At 33.3% G+C, this 20950-nt stretch overlaps 1 protein-coding gene across 1 annotated transcript in view; it reads left to right on the forward strand.

Moving 5' to 3' along the window:
* LOC105501573 (uncharacterized protein C12orf40) overlaps positions 1–20950 on the forward strand; it is a gene marked incomplete at its 3' end in the record, with an annotated part of 60760 nt that overhangs the window by 14740 nt on the left and 25070 nt on the right. Inside the window, exons 2-7 of the mRNA XM_011927553.1 lie at positions 2372–2411; positions 5236–5374; positions 7784–7916; positions 8291–8339; positions 9249–9434; positions 10811–10926. Of these exons, the coding sequence (XP_011782943.1) occupies positions 2372–2411; positions 5236–5374; positions 7784–7916; positions 8291–8339; positions 9249–9434; positions 10811–10926 (663 nt within the window). The remainder of the gene's footprint in view (positions 1–2371; positions 2412–5235; positions 5375–7783; positions 7917–8290; positions 8340–9248; positions 9435–10810; positions 10927–20950) is intronic.

The following is a 20950-nucleotide window of genomic DNA, read 5'->3' on the forward strand; positions in this document are numbered from 1 at the left end:
AATTCTGACTGACGGACTCTTCTTCTTTAGTGCAAATAATTGAGAGTGACTGTATTCGGGAAAATATTAGTTTATGTGGACATACCATTCTATTAATAACAGTGATAGCCTTAATACTCTAAAATGTTCTGTTTAAGAAATGACCTTTGACATATATGTCAGAATCCTTTTTCATTTTCACTGCAGTCTAGTGATTGCTAGGCTGATGTAGATATTGGTCTTAACTTCCTAATTTTTTTCTTAGGCACATGGGGATGGGCATTAAGTAGTATGTAGCATTTGGTGATAGCCATGAATGTCCTAGATAAGAGAAAATCAGCCTGGAATAAAATCACACAATGCATATGTATATGAAGACCGTATTTATTTTGATTTCTTAGTTTTACTGAGCTCTATAACATGGAAACTGTTTATACAATACACATTTATTTTTGTTAACTCTTTTTAGTCTGGATTGTGTAATATTGCCAGCTCTATTATACTTTTTATATTTCTGAACTTTGAAAAGTCACTTTACTTTCTGTGCATAAGCTTTGCAAGTTTTAAAATGATGGAGAATAATTTCTCAGGTCCTCCTTAGTCTTAGCAAATAAGTCAGTAAAATGAAATTTTTTAAAATTTTTCTTTGTAAAGTTTGAATGGCAGCAGTACACTTATGATGCTGCATGCAGCAGAATATATAGGGTTCTTTGCTCAATGAGTTCAGATGGTCAATTAAGACATAGCTAATGAGTCAGCTGGATTCTAATGAGTCCACCCTGAATGTGCCTGATCTCAGAAATTAAGTAGGGTTGGGCCTGGTTAGTTCTTGCATGGGGGAACGAAGTTAATGGGAAGTATTTAAGAACACATTCAATAAGTTGCAAAGTCTGGGGTATTCAGTAATTGTCATTGGTAAAGTTTATGAAAATCACTGGGAAAAATGAACAACTTTGTATATTCTCAGTTGATATACTTGAAAGGCAGTTTTGGCTAAGAACTCCAATATCAGACACCCTGGATTTGAATTCTGCCTCTACCACTTATAAGCTTGGGTAAGTTACTTAACCTGTCTTTGCCTTAGTTTCCTCATCAGTAAAGTGGGTGCAGAAATAGAACCTACCTTACAGAGTTGCCATGGAATTAAATGAACTTATACATGTAAAGTGTCTGAAGTATCTAGAATGGTGAAAGATATATGGTGTTTAGTATTGGCGATGATTATTTTGATATTAGATATTATATAGTTAAGACAAGTGTCATTTTACTTATTTTTACATAAATCTTGAATTTGAGGCCATAGTGTTATGCATGTCTAAAAGTTATGTAAATCTGGTAATATTGTCGTGAATATTTTATAGTGTTCCACTGTTATTAATAGGACAAATATAACCATTAAATACTGCACTATCATTGGTATTCAGTGCTGTATTTGGCTCAAGGATTATCAATACAAAGCACATCTAGAACTACTAGTTTTTTTTTTTTTTTTTTTTGAAAGAAAGTATTTGATATAGACTGTATTTTTGTTTTTCCCCCAAGATCATATGTTAAAATCCTGACTCCCAAGGTGATGGTATTAGGAGGGGGTGGCTCTGGAAGGTGATTGGGTCACAAGGGCAGTGTCTTCATGATTCAGATTCATACCCTTGTGAAAGAGGTTGCATAGAGCTAGCTCACCCCTTTTACTAAATAAGGATACTGCAAAAAGTGTCATCTATAAACCAGAAAGTGGGCCCTCACCAGACATCGAATCTGTTGGTGCCTTGATCTTGGACTCCCTAGCCTCTAGAACAGTGAGGAATAAATTTCTCTTCTTGGTATGCTCCCTGGCTTTATGGTAGTTTGTTATAGCAGCCTGAACAGATTAAGACATAGATATGAGATTTCAAGTAAATACAGCTGATATATTAATGTAACTGATGTTGCTCTAGCAATACACTTGACATTTCCTTAGATCCCAAGTAGATTTCAACTTCCTCTCTATTCTCTGTTGATTTCAGTAGAATGTTGAAATACAAAGAAAAAGAAGAATGTTGACCAAGAATATTGCTATCAGATAAGAATGTTTCAGGGATATATTCTTTCCAATGCATTTTTTTTTTTTTTTTTTGCTTATCTTAGCATTAGAATTCAGATTTATTTCATACTTAATTATTCATCATCAGTATGCAGTTTTTTTTAAATTAGATCTTGGATTTCCTAAGAAAAGTTTGCAAAACATCATACTGTAAATACTTTAAGAATATTTTTATAGTTTCTTTTCAGAAAAAAATGCAATGATACTACACTTTTAGATTTTAACTCTAAATCTTCTATTAAGCTAAACTGGCAATTGTCTTAAAGGTCATTTCTTTAATCACTCTATATTTTATTCTGCTTCCTTTTTCAGGTCCAGGGTTCTGATCAAGCAGGAAAGGAGACAGCAAAAGGTAAAGAAAAAAAGTTTTTATTTTTGTCAGTCTGATGAGAACAATGACCTTGAAGTGTTTTTCTACCACCAATACATTCACCTGAGTGAAACTGGAGGCCATCTTCCTTTGTTCTTCTACATCCTTGTTGATAGCTTAATTAGCCATGCATTTTGCTCAGTCAGAGATTTAAAGATCATTGTTGATTCCTGCTGTCCTTCTAGTTCCAAAATGTATCCCAAATCTGACCACTTCTCACTACCTGAGTATTGGTATTATAATTTAAATAATCATTTATTACCTAATAAATGATGAACAGTAATGGTGTCATAGCCTGTGTACTACTTCCATTTAGTTTGTCTTTATTTTTTTATTACACTGATTGCATTCCATAGTAAGGTTGAGCATGTATATACCTTACAGCTGAGCAAAGAAACTCTTGTACATGTGCCCTTTTGGATATGTACAAGATTTGCTTGAGTCATTGTTATGCTGAAATAGCAAACAGAGAGAGAGAGAAGGAGAAAGAAGACAGGCAAAGGGAAGGAAGGAGAGGGAAAGAGAACTGCCCCAACATCCATTAGCAGTAGAATAGTAGAATGGTTAAACAAACTATGGCATATCCAAGTAATAGCATAGCAGTGAAAATGTATAAGCTGCATATAATTAATGCAGATGAATCTCAAATACACAATGTTGAGCAAAAGAAGAAACTCACAGAATATAAGCAGTAAGATTCCTTTATATAAAGTTCTAAAACAGAAAAAAAACCAATAATGTTAATATGATCAAAGGTAGTAAAGTTTAAAGAAAACGGAGTAATATTATAAAAGCAGGATAGTGACCGTCTCTGTTTTCTTTTTCTTCCCAAGCTATCCCCTTTTATATTATATCTCATTCATTTCTCAGTCATCTTGTTAACATCAACAATGAACTTTATGTTGTTCAATTGAAAGGATATTTGTCAGTCCAATTCATTTTATTATGTTGTCATCTCCTACACAGTTTGCCATTCCTTTCATCTTGAAACAAATTCTTTCTGTTCTTTCTTTGGTACATTCTCCAGATTTTATTTCTGTCTCTCTGGTTGTTCCTTTTTAATGACTGTTTTCAAGTTAAAATTTGATTACTTGGTTTCTGAAAGTTTTCTTATTCTTTTCAAATTGTTTTCTAGTTGTTTTTACCAAGTGAGACTTGACAAAAAAATTGAGCTTAGTCTTGTCCAGTGAATCAATTAGTTACATACTTCTGTTCTTTCTTGGAACAGGTATTAGACGCTATCATGATGGCTAGAGAATATGGGACAGACTTCTTCAACATATTTCGTGGAATAAAGGCTTAGTCCCTTTGACAATCTTTGTGTTGTTCTTCCTTATTCCTGGAACCTTATATTCCTACCCTCTTTGGATAGCTTGACTCATCTATCTATCTTAGAACCCATTTCCTAAGAAATCTTCCTTGTCCTCCTCCCTTCCCTGTACCCACCCTACCCCCAAACAATAATTTACATACCTTTCCTAGGATTTGATACCATCCCCAGTCACAGTCAGTTGTATTTATTTGTGTCATCATCTCCCTCACTATGATCTTATCCACCACAAAGTACAGTGCCTTGGTACTTTATACAGATGAACTAACAAGTTCTTAATTCCAGGACACAATCAGTTATAAGATCTAGCAATGACTGAGTTATTGTTTCAAGGGGGAAAAATATTTACATCCTGAAGATCCTGTTATTTCATTGCTTAACCATAGTGTAGTCTTTAAAAATACATTTTAGTCTAATTTGGGGTTCCAGATCACTCAAATGAAATGTGAACAAATCCTTTTATCTATTATTTATTTTGTAAAACAAGACATTTACTTTTTTTGTGTGATCATTAGCAGGTCTCTTATAGTTCTTACAAGATTTTTACAAACTTAAAAGTTATAATTAACAATATTCTGAGATGTTACTGTGCAAGAGCCTCAACTTCTTGAAAATAAATATGATATATAACCTCTTCAGATTATGACTTGCACTAAATATTTTGCCATCTTGGCTTTTTCTCATTTCTGACAATTTCACATTTATAATTACATTTATAATATTGTATTATGAGTTATGTAATGGAAGAGAAGTTATAATGAGTTATAATGGAAGAGAAGATGTTTTCACAGTGTCTTAATATCTAGCACATAATAGTGGCTTGATAAATAAATATTAAATAGTTAATTTTTATTTAAATGAATTAATGATGTAACCTGAAAGAAAAAGAATGGCAATAAGAAAGAATAATAATTCAAACAGAAAGAAAATAAAAACTGGATAAAGTGATAATTATGTGCAAGTCTGGTTAAAAAACAAACATCTAGGAGTCCTGGAGGGATAACAAATAAATGAAATTGGCTTTGGTTGCAGATTAATTTGCACATAGCTTTTTTTTTCTTCATTTCTGTTGACTTTGAGTGGCACTCAGCTGTGCGTATTTTTAAGGTTTTCTATATCTACAGAATAGCATACTTTGTAGAAAAACAAGATTTTGGCCTCTCAGAATTGTTGTTCTGTTACTAGATTTTTTTAACTTTCTATATACAGATAATTTCTAATCTTTTGATTTCAGAGAATAGCTTTATAGCATTCTGTTTTAAAGGTTGTGCTTAAGATCATAAAAGGCTGTGAAATTTAGTCTTTAGGCAAACTGCAAGTTATGATTAATTGTAATTTATTTGTAAACATATAAAGATGTCACAAAATATAAAAATATCAAGTCAATGACTTAATAACAGGATTGCTTTTTATTATTTATAATTCTGTTTAAAACCACATATTTGCTGCATTATTTTTAATTTTTAATTATTTTAGGAATATTTTGAAAAACACAGGTTAAAATCAAAAATGAAATCACTCAGAGTTTTATCTCCTGTCAAAAATTCTGCTGTCAGCTTAGACATTCTTAACTTATATATGGTAAATCAGATATCTTGCAAGAAGAAAATCCCTGGTAAGTCATTCCAATTGCATTCTGTTTTGAACTTGATGTAATCATAATAATGTTTAGCCTTCTCATTAGTTTGTAATTTTAGAGCTCAAAGCATGTGGAAAATTAATTTTAAAATTTGGTTGCTCTCTTAAATTAGATGCCTAGTTAATATCTGCTTAAAATGTTTTGTTGCTTAATCCATTTATTTGTATTTTTATGTTGTGTATATGTTATGTAAAACTAATTTATTAGGTGTCATTAAACTTATTATAGTACGGTAGTTATATTATTCTATACAGGTAGGGAGTTACCAAAGTTTAGCTAGAGAGCAGGGAATAAATGTTAATACATGTCAACAAATTAACTATTCTTTATATTTAGAGCATAGGTATGAAAGGAAGATCTGGAAACATTTTTGTCTCAATGACTAGTTTCCTATGTCATCACTTGAATTATTTATTATACTTTAATGGGATGTTAATCATAGCAGTCTAATACTGCAAAATAAAGTCCATTTTGTCATATATTTTGATTCTTCAAGTAAATAAAAAGCTTAATTAGAGTATATTTTTCCTCTCTCAGAGGAACTTGTGTATAATATTAAGTTTTAAAACAACTGCTAAAAATGAGAGCATAAAAATAAGACAATTTATCAGGAAGGGATAGAAATTCATCAGAGTATTGTTAATATTTCCTCATTTCCTTTCTCTGTCATTTTTTCCTCCCTCCATAGATAACAGTTTACACAAGTCAATTTAGTTATACTCTAGAAGGAATAAATACATTGTTCATGGACTTTGAGAATAAAACTTTTTGTTGTAAATCTCTTCGATGTATTTACCTTTATTTATTCCCAGTTGTAGGATAATACAAATATATTTCCTCATCCATTGCTAGGTTTATGGCTAAAGCTTCAATAACAAAAGACAGATTAACAGGATAAAAGCATACAGATTTATTTAGTAAGTTTTATGTGACACAGGAGCCTTGATAAGAAAGTTAATATCTTAAGATTGGAAGAAATAGCTAAACTTGTGTATTTTTCTTGTCAGGTTTGATGAAAAAGTGGAGAAGTATGATTGGATTTTTAAAAGAATGATCTAATAGTAATAAACTAAGGGGGATCTTAGCAAGACCTCTTTGCTCAGGTTCTTCTTTGTGACCCTGTGTCTTCAGAGATAGGGATATTATTTTCTTCCAAGTATAACCAGGGCACCTCTCAAATGAGGGTTTTATGACCTGCTTCAGGGGGAAGCTGAGAGTAACCTTCTTGCTTCTGCTGTTTTCTTAAATAGCAGGACGTCTTCTTTGGGGATAATGTCCTGAACCCCTGCACTTTCTTTTCATTTATTTCTTCAGCATATTTTTAATGGGTACCCACTGTAAGTACTCTATTGGGTGCTGAGGATAAAACAGAAAGCAAACTTTATTAGTCAGGACTTATGGCTGCAAATGACAGAAATTCAAAACAGGTATCTTTTACTCCTTTAACAGGAAGAGTGATGGTGCAGTGGGCCTCAGAGATGACTCGAAACAGGGACTTGAATACTGTCAAGATTCTTTTTCACTTCAATCACTAACTTTATTTTCTCAGACTGTCTTCATCATTGAGGCTCAAAACATGGCCTTAAGAAACTAATATTACTCATCTCCTCTAGTTTTGCCACCAAGGAAATACTGAGAATTGTTTCTCTGGTCCCACATTTTAAAATTCCACTGTAAGAATGTTGCCTTGTGCTACTGGTACCAATCTCACAGTGAAACAATTTCATTTATAACTAGCAGAATGGGATGCTATTATTGGTTCACCTTTAGTCAGATGGCTACTGCCAAATCATGTATTTTATCCAGAGAGGCAAGAGTTTTATTTTGTTTTGTTTTTAAAGACAGGGTTTCACTGTGTTGCCTAAGCTGGTCTTGAACTCTTGGCCTCAAGCAATCCTCCAACTGCAGCCTCCTTAGTAACTGGGATTACAGGCATGAGCCACTGTGCCTGGCTTGAGGCAGGGTTTTGTAAGAAGATATAAAATCTACACTATAACTATGTATATAGTTGAGGTGGGTGTATCACAAAAATACAGTGGGTGAAAGTACTGACCAGAGAAAGGGAAAATATAAAGTACAGTGGGAATATATAACATAGTATCCAATATAGTTTGGAGATCGGAGAAATCTTGGTGGAAGAAAATGTAGAACTAAATTAATAGGGCACCTATAATGAGTATATAAGATGATGAAGAAAAATATGTTTTAAAGTCTCTGTGATAGTTGTTTATATTGTAATGATTTATTAACACTGATAGAATGTAAATATTTTAGTAAAATTTCTTAGATGTACATTTATGTAATGAACATTATATATTAAGCAGTACTTTTACAAGATTTTATTACTCTTATTTTAAAATTATAATTATATACTTTTTATTGTAGAAACTATGAGGAAACCAACCCATGTGAACATGAATAGAGGCATAAAAATGCCCCTAAGAAAGCATAATTTAGAACTCCCAGTGTCGCCTCACTGTGTACCTTCTAAACTCTGCCTTGATGATACAGAAACCAAGTAGGTTTTAGCTAGGATTTATATTATTAGATGTTTAAACTGGTTATTATCAACACTTTTACTCACTGGAAAATGTATAAAATACTTACCTTCTACCTCCAGTTTTTGTTTGTTTGGCTGTTAACAGTATTATACAATGATTAAGACCTTTATCAAATGATCCAGATTTTGTACACTTTGACTTACCTTATCATAAAAATGTCTATCTGTAGTATTAATATAATTTTTATAAAACTGAGTAATATTATGACCCTGTAATGATTTACGTAGGTTTCTGTGTGTTTTGTGTAGAACAGTATGAATTTTAAATACAGGAAAGGACAGTCAATTTTATTTCCATTTATATTTTTAACCTAAATTTTTCTTTTCATTAGTATAAACTATCAAAGACTAAGTAGCAAGGAAGATCTTGGCGCAGTCCAGGTGAGATTTAAAAAAAATTCTATAAGTTATTTCAGCAATTGTGACATGCTACCTAATGATCTAAATGTCTGAATACTGGAGAAAATTATTTTAAAGAAAATTTTGAGTCTTTAATTCTTTTAAAAGTTTTCTTGGTGGGAAATCTATGCCTTGAGAATATTTTAATTGATTGCTTATGAGAATCCCTTTGGACTACTGGTAATGTGACTAGGCCTATGTTTGCATAACATTTGATGTTGCTTGTTACTGATGAGCTGCCAAGGACAATTCACTTAGGGATTCTTACTTTGGGTTCACGTGATTATTGAGCAATTCATCTGTTCAAACATAGTAACCAGATTACTTTATATCAAATTGTGATGTCCAACCATCACGTGGATCCCAAGATGATTTTGCTTTCAAAGTATAGCAAATAATTTTCTTAGCAAATAAAATTTTAATCAATTAGAAAATGCGTAGATTATAATTAAATATAATTAAAGCTTGAAACTTTAACATCTAATGTCATTTTGTTAGCTATCATTTTGTTTCCTTTGAATTGCCAGAGTTAAGCTAGATCAGAAAGATAATGGCAATGATACTAAAATCCCTTAGAAATCTTGTCACCTGGATTATGGGTTAATAAAAGTCAGATTTCCTGTCTTTAGAAGGTAGCCTACAGGAATGGAGGATGGAGAGGAGCAGGAGTAGGGTAGGCAGAGGGAAAGGTGCTCTTGAGTATATAGCCTTCGCTGATAACCACTCTCTTCCTAGTAAATTCTGTCAATTACTGATGGGTTGCCTTGCCTTAGGACTTTTTCTTTTGTAACCCCTGCCCTTTTCACTTATTTTAATTTCACTGTTTTGACTTTCCTCTTCTCTAGTTTACATATTTTGGTAATGTAAATGATTTTATCTTCTTTCCTATAGTCACGAGGCATGGACTCATATAGTACGCTTGACCCTCAGTTCAGCAAAATAGAGAACTGCAGTTTCACTCCACCATCTTTTTCAGTGGAGTTAGCTTCTAACAGACATATTTCAAAACTAAATTTCACACCCGGAATAGCACCTACTCCTCAGAAACTTGCATATGAAAAAAAGCAGAATGACCAGGTACCTTTGAATCATTACTTCTTAGCATTTTATATCATTATATTTTCATGAAACTCTTTCTCTTTTTATAGATTTAAAATATTTACATTTTGAATTGCTATAGATATAAAAAAATTAGGAGATAAATTAGAGATAATTCCCATTAGATCAAAAACTTAATTCTTTGCAGTGTAGAAGATTGTGAATCTCAGAGCTGGGGTGTTTTTTTAAAAAAATCTTGGAATTTATCATTCTATTAGGAAACTAGTGATAGTAGAATTGAAAGTAGTTCAGTGTGTTATATAGTAGTTGATGTTTATAATCACTGTAATTGATTAGTTGGTGATGTCATGATGACCCAATATGCATGATATGGAAAGTGTCCTGTGAAAGCAATATACAGTTTCAGAGATGTCATAGTAGTCTTAAAGTGTGAATTATGATGGCTTGATTCTTTTTGTAATTTGAAAGATGACAAGTTTTTATGTTACATTTTTTTCCCCCAAAGACTTTCAGTGTCTTTTTTTGACTCTCTTTTTTTTTTGTTTTTCTGACAATTCTGTCATTGGTTGTGTTTGGACTTCTCATTTCTATGTTTCATGAGTTATAAATCAAATGTATGACAGATAAAAATCATTGTTGAATAGATTAGTGTTGGGCCAATATAGTAAGTTACATTTATAGGGTACTTTCTACATTAACAAATTGATTATTTCCAATAATCAATTGGAAAAAAATGTACTAAAGTCAGAGAGAGCTTACACTAATGTCTCAGCTAACTAATACATATGAGAGAGTGACAGAGGTGCAAAACATTATCCCTTAAAATAAGAAAGAAATCAAAAGAGAAGAGAATATAGTATTACATATTCAACAAATAAAATATAGTATTATATATTCACAAACTATCCCCCTTTTGAACTGAATAATGTTGATATTCAGAAAAATTAAAGTAGCAATCTAAAGTTACTCAGTAAATGGAAGAACTGAGATAATTATAGCTCTTGTCTTGGGACACATTATTATTTTCTGTCAGAGAAATTTAACTTACAGTTATTCAAGATCCTCGTGTCCTGGGTGGTTTTTTTTGTTCTTTTATTTTCATTTTTTAATTTGAAGAAAATGGTTAGCTTACCATAGTATCAATTCTGTTATTTTAACAATGACTCAAATACTGGTATTGACTTTTTTTGTTAGGAAAGTATTTATTTTGTTTTCAATAAGTAGTAAAATTACTTTCTTTTGGACTATTTTTACAATTTTAAAATATAAATGTAGTTCATTTACATGACATTTTATGGTAAATAATTTAAATTGTATATTTTAATACAATGTACATTTAATACAATAGTACATTTACTATTTTGGCAGTTTCTTCAATTTTTTTTTTTTTTCAGCTCAGTAATGTTAACTGTTCTGATTCCTTGCTTTCCAAATTAAATAAAAGTCAAGATGTTCTCAGTCCATCACATAAAACTACACAATTTGGGACATTATTTGAAAGATTAAACAGGTAAGCAAAGATGCTGAAGGAAATAAAGAAGTTGTAGCATTCTGTACTTTCCCTTAGAAATTTGATTTTAATGGACAGAAATATTTTTAGTTAAAAATATAAACAGTCCTAAGTAATACTTCTAGAAAAAAAATCACAAAGTAAAATGTATTATTTAATTAAAATAGTGTAAGTAATTATTTTATAACATGAACATCTACCTTTAATTCATTTGTTTATTTTTTATATTTTGAGAAGTCTCGCTCTTTCACCCAGGCTGGAGTGCAGTGGCACAATTATCTCAGCTCACTGCAACCTACGCCTCCTGAGTTCAAGTGATTCTTGTGCCTTAGCACCAGAGTAGCTGGGATTACAGGTGTGTGTCACCACAGCCAATTGGCTAATTTTTGAATTTTTAGTAGAGATGGGGTTTCACCATGTTGTCCAGGCTGGTCTCAATCTTCTGGCCTCAAGTGATCTGCCCACTTAGCCTCCCAGAGTCGTTTATTTAGTTTTAAAATTATTTTGGACAAAGGTATTTTGCACATTTTGTAATCTCCATGAATTACTGTTTTCTTTTTCTGCAAAAATCGTGATTTCTTTTTCACATTTGTGGTAGTTGAATAGAATCCCACTTTTATTTTCTAGATGTCTGTAGATACAGTACAGTAGTGCCACCTTATCCACAGGGGATACGTTCCAAAACCCCCAGTGGAATCCCGAAATTGCAGACAGTGCCAAATCCTATAAATGCTATGTTTTCTTGTATGCATACATACCTATGGTAAAGTTTAATTTATGTTAGGGACAGTAATAGATTAACAACAATAACTAATAATAGAACAATTATAATAATATACTGTTAAAAGTTATAAGAATGTGATCTCTTCTCTTGGTCTCAAAGTATCTTACTATATAAACTGTACTTACCTATTTGTGGACTACGATTGACTGTGGGTTGTAGACCACGGAAAGCAGATACTACAGAAAGTGAAACTGTGGGTAACAGGGAATTCTGTGAACCCTAATTTGTTGTTTTAAAATCTATTAAGCTTGTAAAACCAGTTTGACCCACTCCTGGTGATGTGATGAGAAACCTTGAATGTGTCATACTATCCTAGTTTCCTTATTTTAGTAAATGGCACCACTATTCACTCAGTTGCCAAAGCCAATATAAAAGTTGTCCTTGATTCCTTCCTTTCCTTCAACTCTCAATATCCATTTCACCAAAAAAGTGTTGTCAATTCTGTATTTTAATAAACTTTAAAATTATCTACTTACATTTCTGTTTCTGTGGGCTCCATCCCAGTCTATGACATCATTCTTTCTTGCCTGGAGAGTTGTAATGCCACATAATAGTTCTTTTTTGTTCTGAGATACATTTTTAAAAAACAGTTTTATGAATGTACAATTGACATAAAATAAACTAAACTTATTTAACTATGATAATGAATATATGAACTTTAATAAATTTTGACAATGTCAAAGATAATGACACATGAACACATTTATTATCCCTGGTAGTTTATTTGGGTACCTTGGTAATCCCTTCTCTCTATTGCTTCACATCCTTTACACGTATCCCAAAGCAACCACTGATCTGCTTTGTGTTGCTGTCTCAGCGTAATTATTTTGAAATTCATCTGTGTTGGTTGTTGCCCGTATCTATAGTTCATTCCTTTTTATTGCAGAGTAGTATTTCATTGTATGGACATAGCACAACGTATTCATTTACCTGTTCATGAGCATTTGGTGTTTCTTCCCAGTTTTTGGCTATTCCAAATATACCTGCTGTGACAGTTCATGTATAAGTCTTTGTTTTTACATATACTTCATTTCTCCTGGGTGCAAGTGGAATGACTGGATCATGTGTTAGCTGCATGTTTAAGTTTTACAAAAACTACCGAACAATTTTCCAGTGGTATTTGTATCATTTTATGTTCCCATCAACAATGGGTGAACATTGCAACACATCCTTGCCAACACTTGATACAGTCAGTCTTTTAAAATTTAACCCATTCTAGTCAATGTGTAGTAGTATCTCATGTTTTTAGTTTGCATTTCCCTAATGACTAATGATTTTGGCATCTTTTCATGTGCATTTTAGCTATTTGTGACTCTGGTGAAATGTTTACCCTTTTCATTTTATTACTGGTACCTTTTTAAAGTGCAAAGGCTTAATTTGATGAAGTCCAACTTACTAATTTTTTCATTTATTAATTGTGCTTATGGTGTCAAAACCAACTAATCTTTGCCTAACCCAGTGTCATGAAGATTTTCTTCTGTTTTATACTTTTAGATCTTACATGTAGGTCTATGTTTCATTTTGAGTTAGTTTTTATGTGTTGGGTGTGGTAAGGGTCTGAATCCATTATTTACATTTTTGGAAAGGTATATTCTTTCCTTGCTTAATTGCTTTGGCACCTTTGTCAGAAAAGGTGACTGTAAATACAAGGATTTTTTTTTTCTGGAATCTCAATTCTGTTCTGTTGATTATGTTAGTAACAAACTGTCTTGGTTACTGTAGCTTTATTATTAGTTTTGAAATCAAAGAAGTGTATTAGTCCAACATTTTTTTTTTCAAAAATGTTTTGGCTCTTCTTAATCCTTTGCATTTCCATATAAATTTTAGGATCTGCTGGTCAGTTTCTGCAACAAAACCAAAAACCAGAAACCAAATCTATTCGGATTTTAAGAGATTATGTTGAATTTATAGATTAATTTTGATAGAATTGCTATGTATCTATAGCATAGTGAGTTTGCCAGTCCGCAAGCATAAAATGTTTTTCCTCTTTCATCTTTTTACATTTCTTCAATAATGTATTATGGTTTTCAGGATATAAGCCTTGTTTCTTTCTTCCTACTATTTTATTCTTTTTATGCTATTGTAAATGGAATTACTTTCCCAATTTCATTTTGGATTATTCATTGGTAGTGTATAGAAATACAATTGATTTTTGTATGTGAATCTTATATCTTTTGACCTTGACAAATTCATTATTAGTTCTAGTAATAGTTGAGTAGGGTTTTTTTTTAAATCATGGTGGAATATATTGTCTGTAAGTAAAGATATTTTTACCTCTCTCTTTTCAATCTGGATGCCTTCTTCTTCTTCCTTTTTTTTTTTTTTTTTCCGTTTTGAACATGATCTTAGCCAAAAGGCCAGGAAGCAATTTTGACTTCCTTTTCTTGCTTAACTTCACTAGAAGTTGTACTAGAACCTCTAGTACAACGCTGAATAGCAGTGGCAAGAGCAGATGTACTTATTCTTCTCAGTTTTAGGGAAAAAGCATTCAGTCTTTCACCAGTAAGTATGATGTTAGCTGTAGGTGTTTTTGTAAGCATCCTTTATCAGGTTGTGAAAGTTCTCTTCTGTTTAGCAGTGAGAGTTTTTATCATGAATTTTGTCAAGCACTCCTTCCATGTCTCTTGAAATTATGATATTGTTTTTTTTCCTTTAACCTGTTAATATGTAATAATTTATTTTCAGGTGTCAAACCACTTTGTATTGATGGGGTAAAAACTGCTTGGTGTATAATGCTCCCCATATGTTGTTGTATTTGGTTTGCTAATATTTTGTTAATGGTTTTTTTGTCTATATTTATGAAGAATATTTGTCTGAATTTTTTATTTCTTTGTGATTGTTTGACTTTGGTATCAGGGTAATACTGGCCTCATAGAATAAGTTGAAAGTGTTTCCTCCTGTTTTATGTAAGAATTTGTAGAGGATTGGTATTATTTATTTTCTAAGTTTTTCTTAGAATTCACCAGTGAAGCCATCTGCACATGGACTTTTTTTAGTAAGAACACTTAATTACTAGTTCATTTTCTTGTTATGGTCTGTTCAGATTTTCTAGTTTGTTCTTGTGTCAGTTGTGGTAATTTGTGTTTTTCTAGGAATTTGTCCATTTCATATAAGTTGCATGATTTGTTAGCATGAAGTTGTTTATAGTATACCCTTGAAATCCTTTTAGTTTCTGTAAGGTTGGTGGTTATATCACTTCTTTAATTCTAGATATGCACCCTCTCTCTTTTTTTCATGTTTAGTGTAGCTGGTGGAGGGAAGGGACAGCTCCAGGCTAAAACTTTATGGACACGTACTATTTCTACTAAGGCTCAGTAGATTTCTTGAAGTACTGCTTCTCAGTTTATCGTGTGCCTTTGGTTACTTCACACATTCTGAAATGGTTGTTTTTCCACATTTTGACTGGTTTTAACATTGCATTTTGTGGGAGAGTATTTGCCAGATTGCTCACTCTGTCATCCCAGAAGATCCTGCCCCACATCAGGCTTTTTTTTTTTTTCTTTTTCTAAGTTAAACCAACCTTATATTCCTGGGATAAATCCCACCTTTCACAATATGTTACTCTTGTTATGTATTCTTGGTTTTGATTTGGTAACATTTTGTTAGGAAATTCATCAGTCTTCATGAGGAATATTATTTTGTAGGTTTCTTTTCTTATAATATCTTAGTCTGGTTTTGATCAGCATAATGCCAGTGTCATAGAATGAGCTGGGAAGTATTCCATCATGTTTAATTTTCTGGAAGAATTTGTATAGAAAGCATACACAGTGATGTGCTGCATAACAATGTTCCAGTCAACAATGAACAGCATATATGGTCCCATAAGATTATAATGGAGCTGAAAAATTCCTACTATTTAGTGACATCGTAGCTGTTGTAATGTAGTAGCACAACTCATTACTTATGTGTTTGTGGTGATGCTGGTATTAACAAACCTGCCAGTCATATAAAAGCATAGCATATACGATTATGTATAATATATAATAATTGATAATGATAATAAATGACTTGTTAATGGTTTATGTATTTATTGTACTATTGTTATTTTAGAGTGTGCTCTTTCTACTTATTAAAAAAAAAAAGTTAATTGTAAAACAGGCTCAGGCAGGTCCTTCAGGAGATATTCCAGAAGAAGGCATTGTTATCATAGGAAATGATAGTTCCCTGCGAATCAGTGCCCCTGAAGACCTTCCAGTGGGACAAGATGAGGAAGTGAAAGACAGTGATATTGATGATCCTGACTCTGTATGGACCTAGGCTAATGTATGTTTATGTCCTAGTTTTTAACAAAAAAGGTTAAAAGTAAGGAAAACATTTTTTAAAATTTAAAAATAGAAAAAAGCTTATAGAGTAAGGCTGTAAAAGGGTGCAGCACACCAACATGGCACAAGTGTACATATGTAACAAACCACGTCATGCACATGTACCCTAGAACTTAAAGTATAATAAAAAAAAAAAAAAGTGTTCGGCAGACTTACCATACGACCCAGTGGTTCCATTCCTAGGTACATACTCAAATGATAACATATATCCATAAGAAAGCTTACATAGTAATGTTCAAATGTCATTATTCACAATAGCCAAAAATGGAAACAAGTCAAATAGTATTTGACAACTTAAAAACGGAATGAAATACTGATGATATATGCTACAACATGGATGAACTTTCAACTTGTGATGCAGAAAAGAAGCCAGTCACAAAAGACCACATACACATATTTATATGGAATGTCCAAAACAGACAAATCTAAAGAGACAGAGTAGATCAGCAATTGTCATGGCCTAGGGCTGATAGTAGGGAGAGATCAGGAAGGGGAGGTTGAAGAGGAATGGGGAATAATCACAAATGGGAATGGGGCTTCCATTTGCAGTGATGAAAATATTGTAAAGTTGATTGTGGTGAAGGTTGCGCAACTCTACATATTTACTTACATTTTAAAGGAGGATTTATTTGAGAAAAATGAAAACACAACAGAACACTTCATGGGCCACATTACACAATAAAATAGGCAATAGTATACATATTTTTATAAGTTTAAACACTCAGGTATACCAATGACAATCATGTGGGTATAACAGTTATGAATAGATAAATTGTATTCATAAAGAAATAGGTCAAAGGGAAATCTATAAATGTCTATTACTCTGGTTGGCAATTGTGTGCACCCAGCTTTGTAAATGTGATCATACCATGATGAAAAACCTGTCTTTTGATGAAATCGATCAAAAAGTACTATGGGTCACCCACATATATGCAATCACCCAGAGAGCCAAGATCTTAAAAAATTTTATCTTTCACAAATGCAGGTGTACAAAAAAGATATCTCTTCATTTACTGAGGAAGTTTCAACGTTTTTACACACACAAACACCATGCTTACACTGTGACAAAGTTAACATTGTGATAAATCACTTTCATGGAGTCAAATTTGTCAAAAAATAAATGCATAAAACTGGAAAAAAAAAAAGAATAAGGCTGTAAAAGAAAAAAATTTTTACAGCCGTACAATTTGTTTAAGCTAAGTTGTTACAATGCAGTCAAAAAGTTTAAAAAATTAAAACATAAAGCTACAGTAAGATAAGGTTAATTTATTGATGAAAGAAATTTTAAAAAATAAATTTAGTGAAGCGTAAGTGTAGAGTGTTTATAAAGTCTACAGTAGTATATAGTAATGTTCTAGGCCTTCACATTCACTTACCACTCACTCACTGACTTGCCCAAAACAACTTTCATCCTGCAAACTCCATTCATGGTAAGTGTCCTTTGCAGATGTGAATTAAAAAAAAATTTTATGCTGTATTTTTTTACTATACCTTTTCTATGTTTAGATACACAAATATCATTGTGTTACACTTGCCTACAATATTGTGTTGTAGGCAATTGTAGTTTGTAGCCTAGGAACATTAGGCCATACTATATAGCCTTGGTGTGTAATGGGCTATCCCATCTAGGTTTGTGTAAGTACACTCTGTGATGTTCCCACAATGACAAAATTGCCTAATGACACATTTATCAAAATGTATCCCTAAAGTGATACATGATTGTAATTTCTAACTTATATTGTAAAGTTAATCAGTGAAGCCATGTGAGTACTGGTGTTCTTTTTTGTAGGAAGGATTTTTATTACAGTTTTAAGTTTTTATTAAACACAGGGCTCATCAATCAGATTATTTGTTATAGAGTGAGCTTTGGTAGTTTGTGTTATACAAAGAATGTATTTATTTTGTCTACCTTGTAGAATTTATTGACATAAGGTTGTTCATAACATTCTCTTATTATTTGTTTGAAATCTTTGCCGTCTGTAGCACTGTCTTCTCTCTTATTAATGAGATTATTTTTCCCTAGTTAGTCTCTATTTTTTTCTGACTATTCTGATTACGGCAATATCAGAATAGTCAGAAAAAAATTTATGTTCTCACAGAACATTTTTTTTTTTTTTGAGATGGAGTCTGGCTGTGTCACCCAGGCTGGAGTGCAGTGGCACGATCTCGGCTCACTGCAAGCTCCGCCTCCCGGGTTCACGCCATTCTCCCGCCTCAGCCTCCGAGTAGCTGGGACTACAGGCACCCGCCACCACGCCCGGCTAATTTTTTGTATTTTTTTTTTAGTACAGACAGGGTTTCACCGTGTTAGCCAAGATGGTCTTGATCTCCTGACCTCGTGATCCTCCCGCCTCGGCCTCCCAAAGTGCTGGGATTACAGGCTTGAGCCACCGAGCCCGGCACTCACAGAACAATTTTATGTTCTCACAGAATTATCTTTTAGTTTCACAACTCTTTTATTTTTCTATTTTTAAAAATTGAATTGAATTTTGCTTTTCTATTTTCTTTTGTCTGCTTATTTTGCGTTTAATTTTCTCTGTGTTTTCTAGTTTTTTTAAGTTAAGAGGTAAGGTCATTGGTTTGAAACCATTCTTCTTTACTAATATACATATTTTAGGGCTATACATTTTCTACTAAATGCTGTTTCTGCTGTATCTTACAAATTTTGAAATGTTTTCATTTTTATTCAGATCAAAATAGTTTTTTTTTTTTTTTTTTTAGATGATGTCTCGCTCTGTTGCTGAGACTGGAGTACAGTAGTGTGATGTTGGCTCACTGCAACCTCTGCCCCCTAGGTTCAGGTGATTCTCCTGCCTCAACCTCTTAAGTAGCTGGGATTACAGGCACCTGCCACCATACCTGGCTAATTTTAAAAAATATTTTGAGTAGAGTTGGGAGTTAGTAGAGATTGGTCTCAAACTCCTGACCTCAAGTGATCCACCTGCCTCAGCCTCCCAAAGTACAGGGATTATAGGCTTGAGACACCGTGCCCAGCCCAGATCAAAATACGTTCTAATCTTTCTTTGGATTTCTTTTTCAATATGTAAGTTATTTAGAAATTTGGTGTTTGGTTCCCAGAAACTAAGACTTTCCCGTTATCTTTCTGAATTAATTCCTTTGTGGACAAGGAACATACTTTGTATGATTTGATCATTACAAATTTATTGAGACTGATACTGTGGCTAAGAATATGGTTTACATTTAATATGACAATGTATATGTTTGGGTTTAAGTCTGTCCTCTTGCTATTTGTATTTTATCTGTCACTTTGCTTCTTTTTCTACTTTAATTTAAGTATTTTTATGACTTCTTTTGATCTCTTTTTTTGTTTATTGGCTATAATTCTGTTTTATTGATTGCTTTAGACTTTATAGGATATATATTAATGTATCACAGATTATCTTCAAGTTATAGTATGAAGTATAGTATAAGAATCTTAAAGTAGTATACTTTTTATTTCTTCTCTCCTTTGGCCTTTGTGTTATATTCACACATTTATTTATATGTATGTTATAAACCCCATAATGTGTAGAGGACTGTGTGCTCGCAAACGAGACGTTCCCGATAAGCCCTGCTCTTGCAGACAAAGCAGGACGGTCCTTCTCTGCAAACAGGAAAGACAAAGGAGCCAGCTGCAAGCAGTGGGCTCTGGGAACTGGTCAATGTTTACTGATCTTGCGAGTCAAGGAAAGGTCAGAGAAGCAACACATGCCCTGTGACTTGGCAACATTCCACAAATGACTGGATAAAAGAAAGCTGTGTGTGCCGTTCGGCGCGGCCGCCATGTATGTCTTGTCCTGTGTTGTCTTGTGTGTTCATTCCTTTGTTTAGGAAACACGCGGACCCCAACAACTGGGGCAGCGAGCAGGGTCCGTGGCTCCAAGAGAGCAAGGAACCGGAGGGGGAGCACCCCTGGTGTGTAAGTACAGAAGGGGGACCCACGGGAAAATTATGGGGAATTCACCTCTCTGGCCTCAGAATATCTGCGGCTGCTTCAAGAACTGTTGCTGTCTATAGAAGTAGAAGTGAAAGAAAAGACTTTGAAGCAATTGTTTGCCTATGTTGAACAACAATTGTTACTGGTTTCAGTATCAGACTAAAGTGCAGCTAAATTGGAGAGAATGGTTACAGGTAGTAAAAGCTCTGCGTGGAGCTCACCAGTTAGGGGATACTATACCTCTAAATTTGTGGACCTTGTGTAACTCTATCACTCAGGCATTAGAGTTACTTAAGACTGATTCAGAGTGTGGTGATGTAGCCACAGGAGGAAAGGCATCTGAGGATTTGGGAAAAAATGAATCTGAAATGGAGCCCATTTATGCCAGGGTAACAGAGGATGGGGGGGTAGCAAAAGGGGGAGAAGAGGAAGAACCAACTCTTCCTTCTTCTAACTGGAATTCTGACATACAGCGTATTATGGGAGTGCTTCAACAGATATTACAGATACATTCTTCTAATTCACCTTTGCGAGTTTTCCCGGTTTTTTTTCCTTCTGCCCCGTTAGAAGGGGATTTTCCAGTGCCTCCACCACCCCCAGCTTCCTTACCTTTGGCAAAGTTTTCTCAGTGACTTTCCTGCCATTGGGGGAGGGGAAAAAGGAAAACATAAGAGAATTTGAGGAGAGGGATCTGTTTCCAATTATTCGTGCTCCTTTTGCTCCTAATGCTCAGTTTCCAAATGGTGGCAATGATGTCCAATTTACTGCCTTACAATTTAAATTTTTGAAATAAATGAAAGCTGCCATTTCTAACTATGGACCTCAATCTCCTTTTGTCCTTAGTCGTCTTAATGCTTTTTCATCAGAAAATTTGATAATTCCTATAGACTGAGAGACTTTGGGGGAAGGCTGTTCTTGATCGTTCTCAGTGGTTACAATTGCGCAGCTTGTGGATGGACGAGGCGCATGTGCAGGTTAGGA

Source organism: Colobus angolensis, unplaced genomic scaffold, assembly GCF_000951035.1.
Source record: "Colobus angolensis palliatus isolate OR3802 unplaced genomic scaffold, Cang.pa_1.0 Scaffold726, whole genome shotgun sequence".
Lineage (NCBI taxonomy): Eukaryota > Metazoa > Chordata > Mammalia > Primates > Cercopithecidae > Colobus > Colobus angolensis.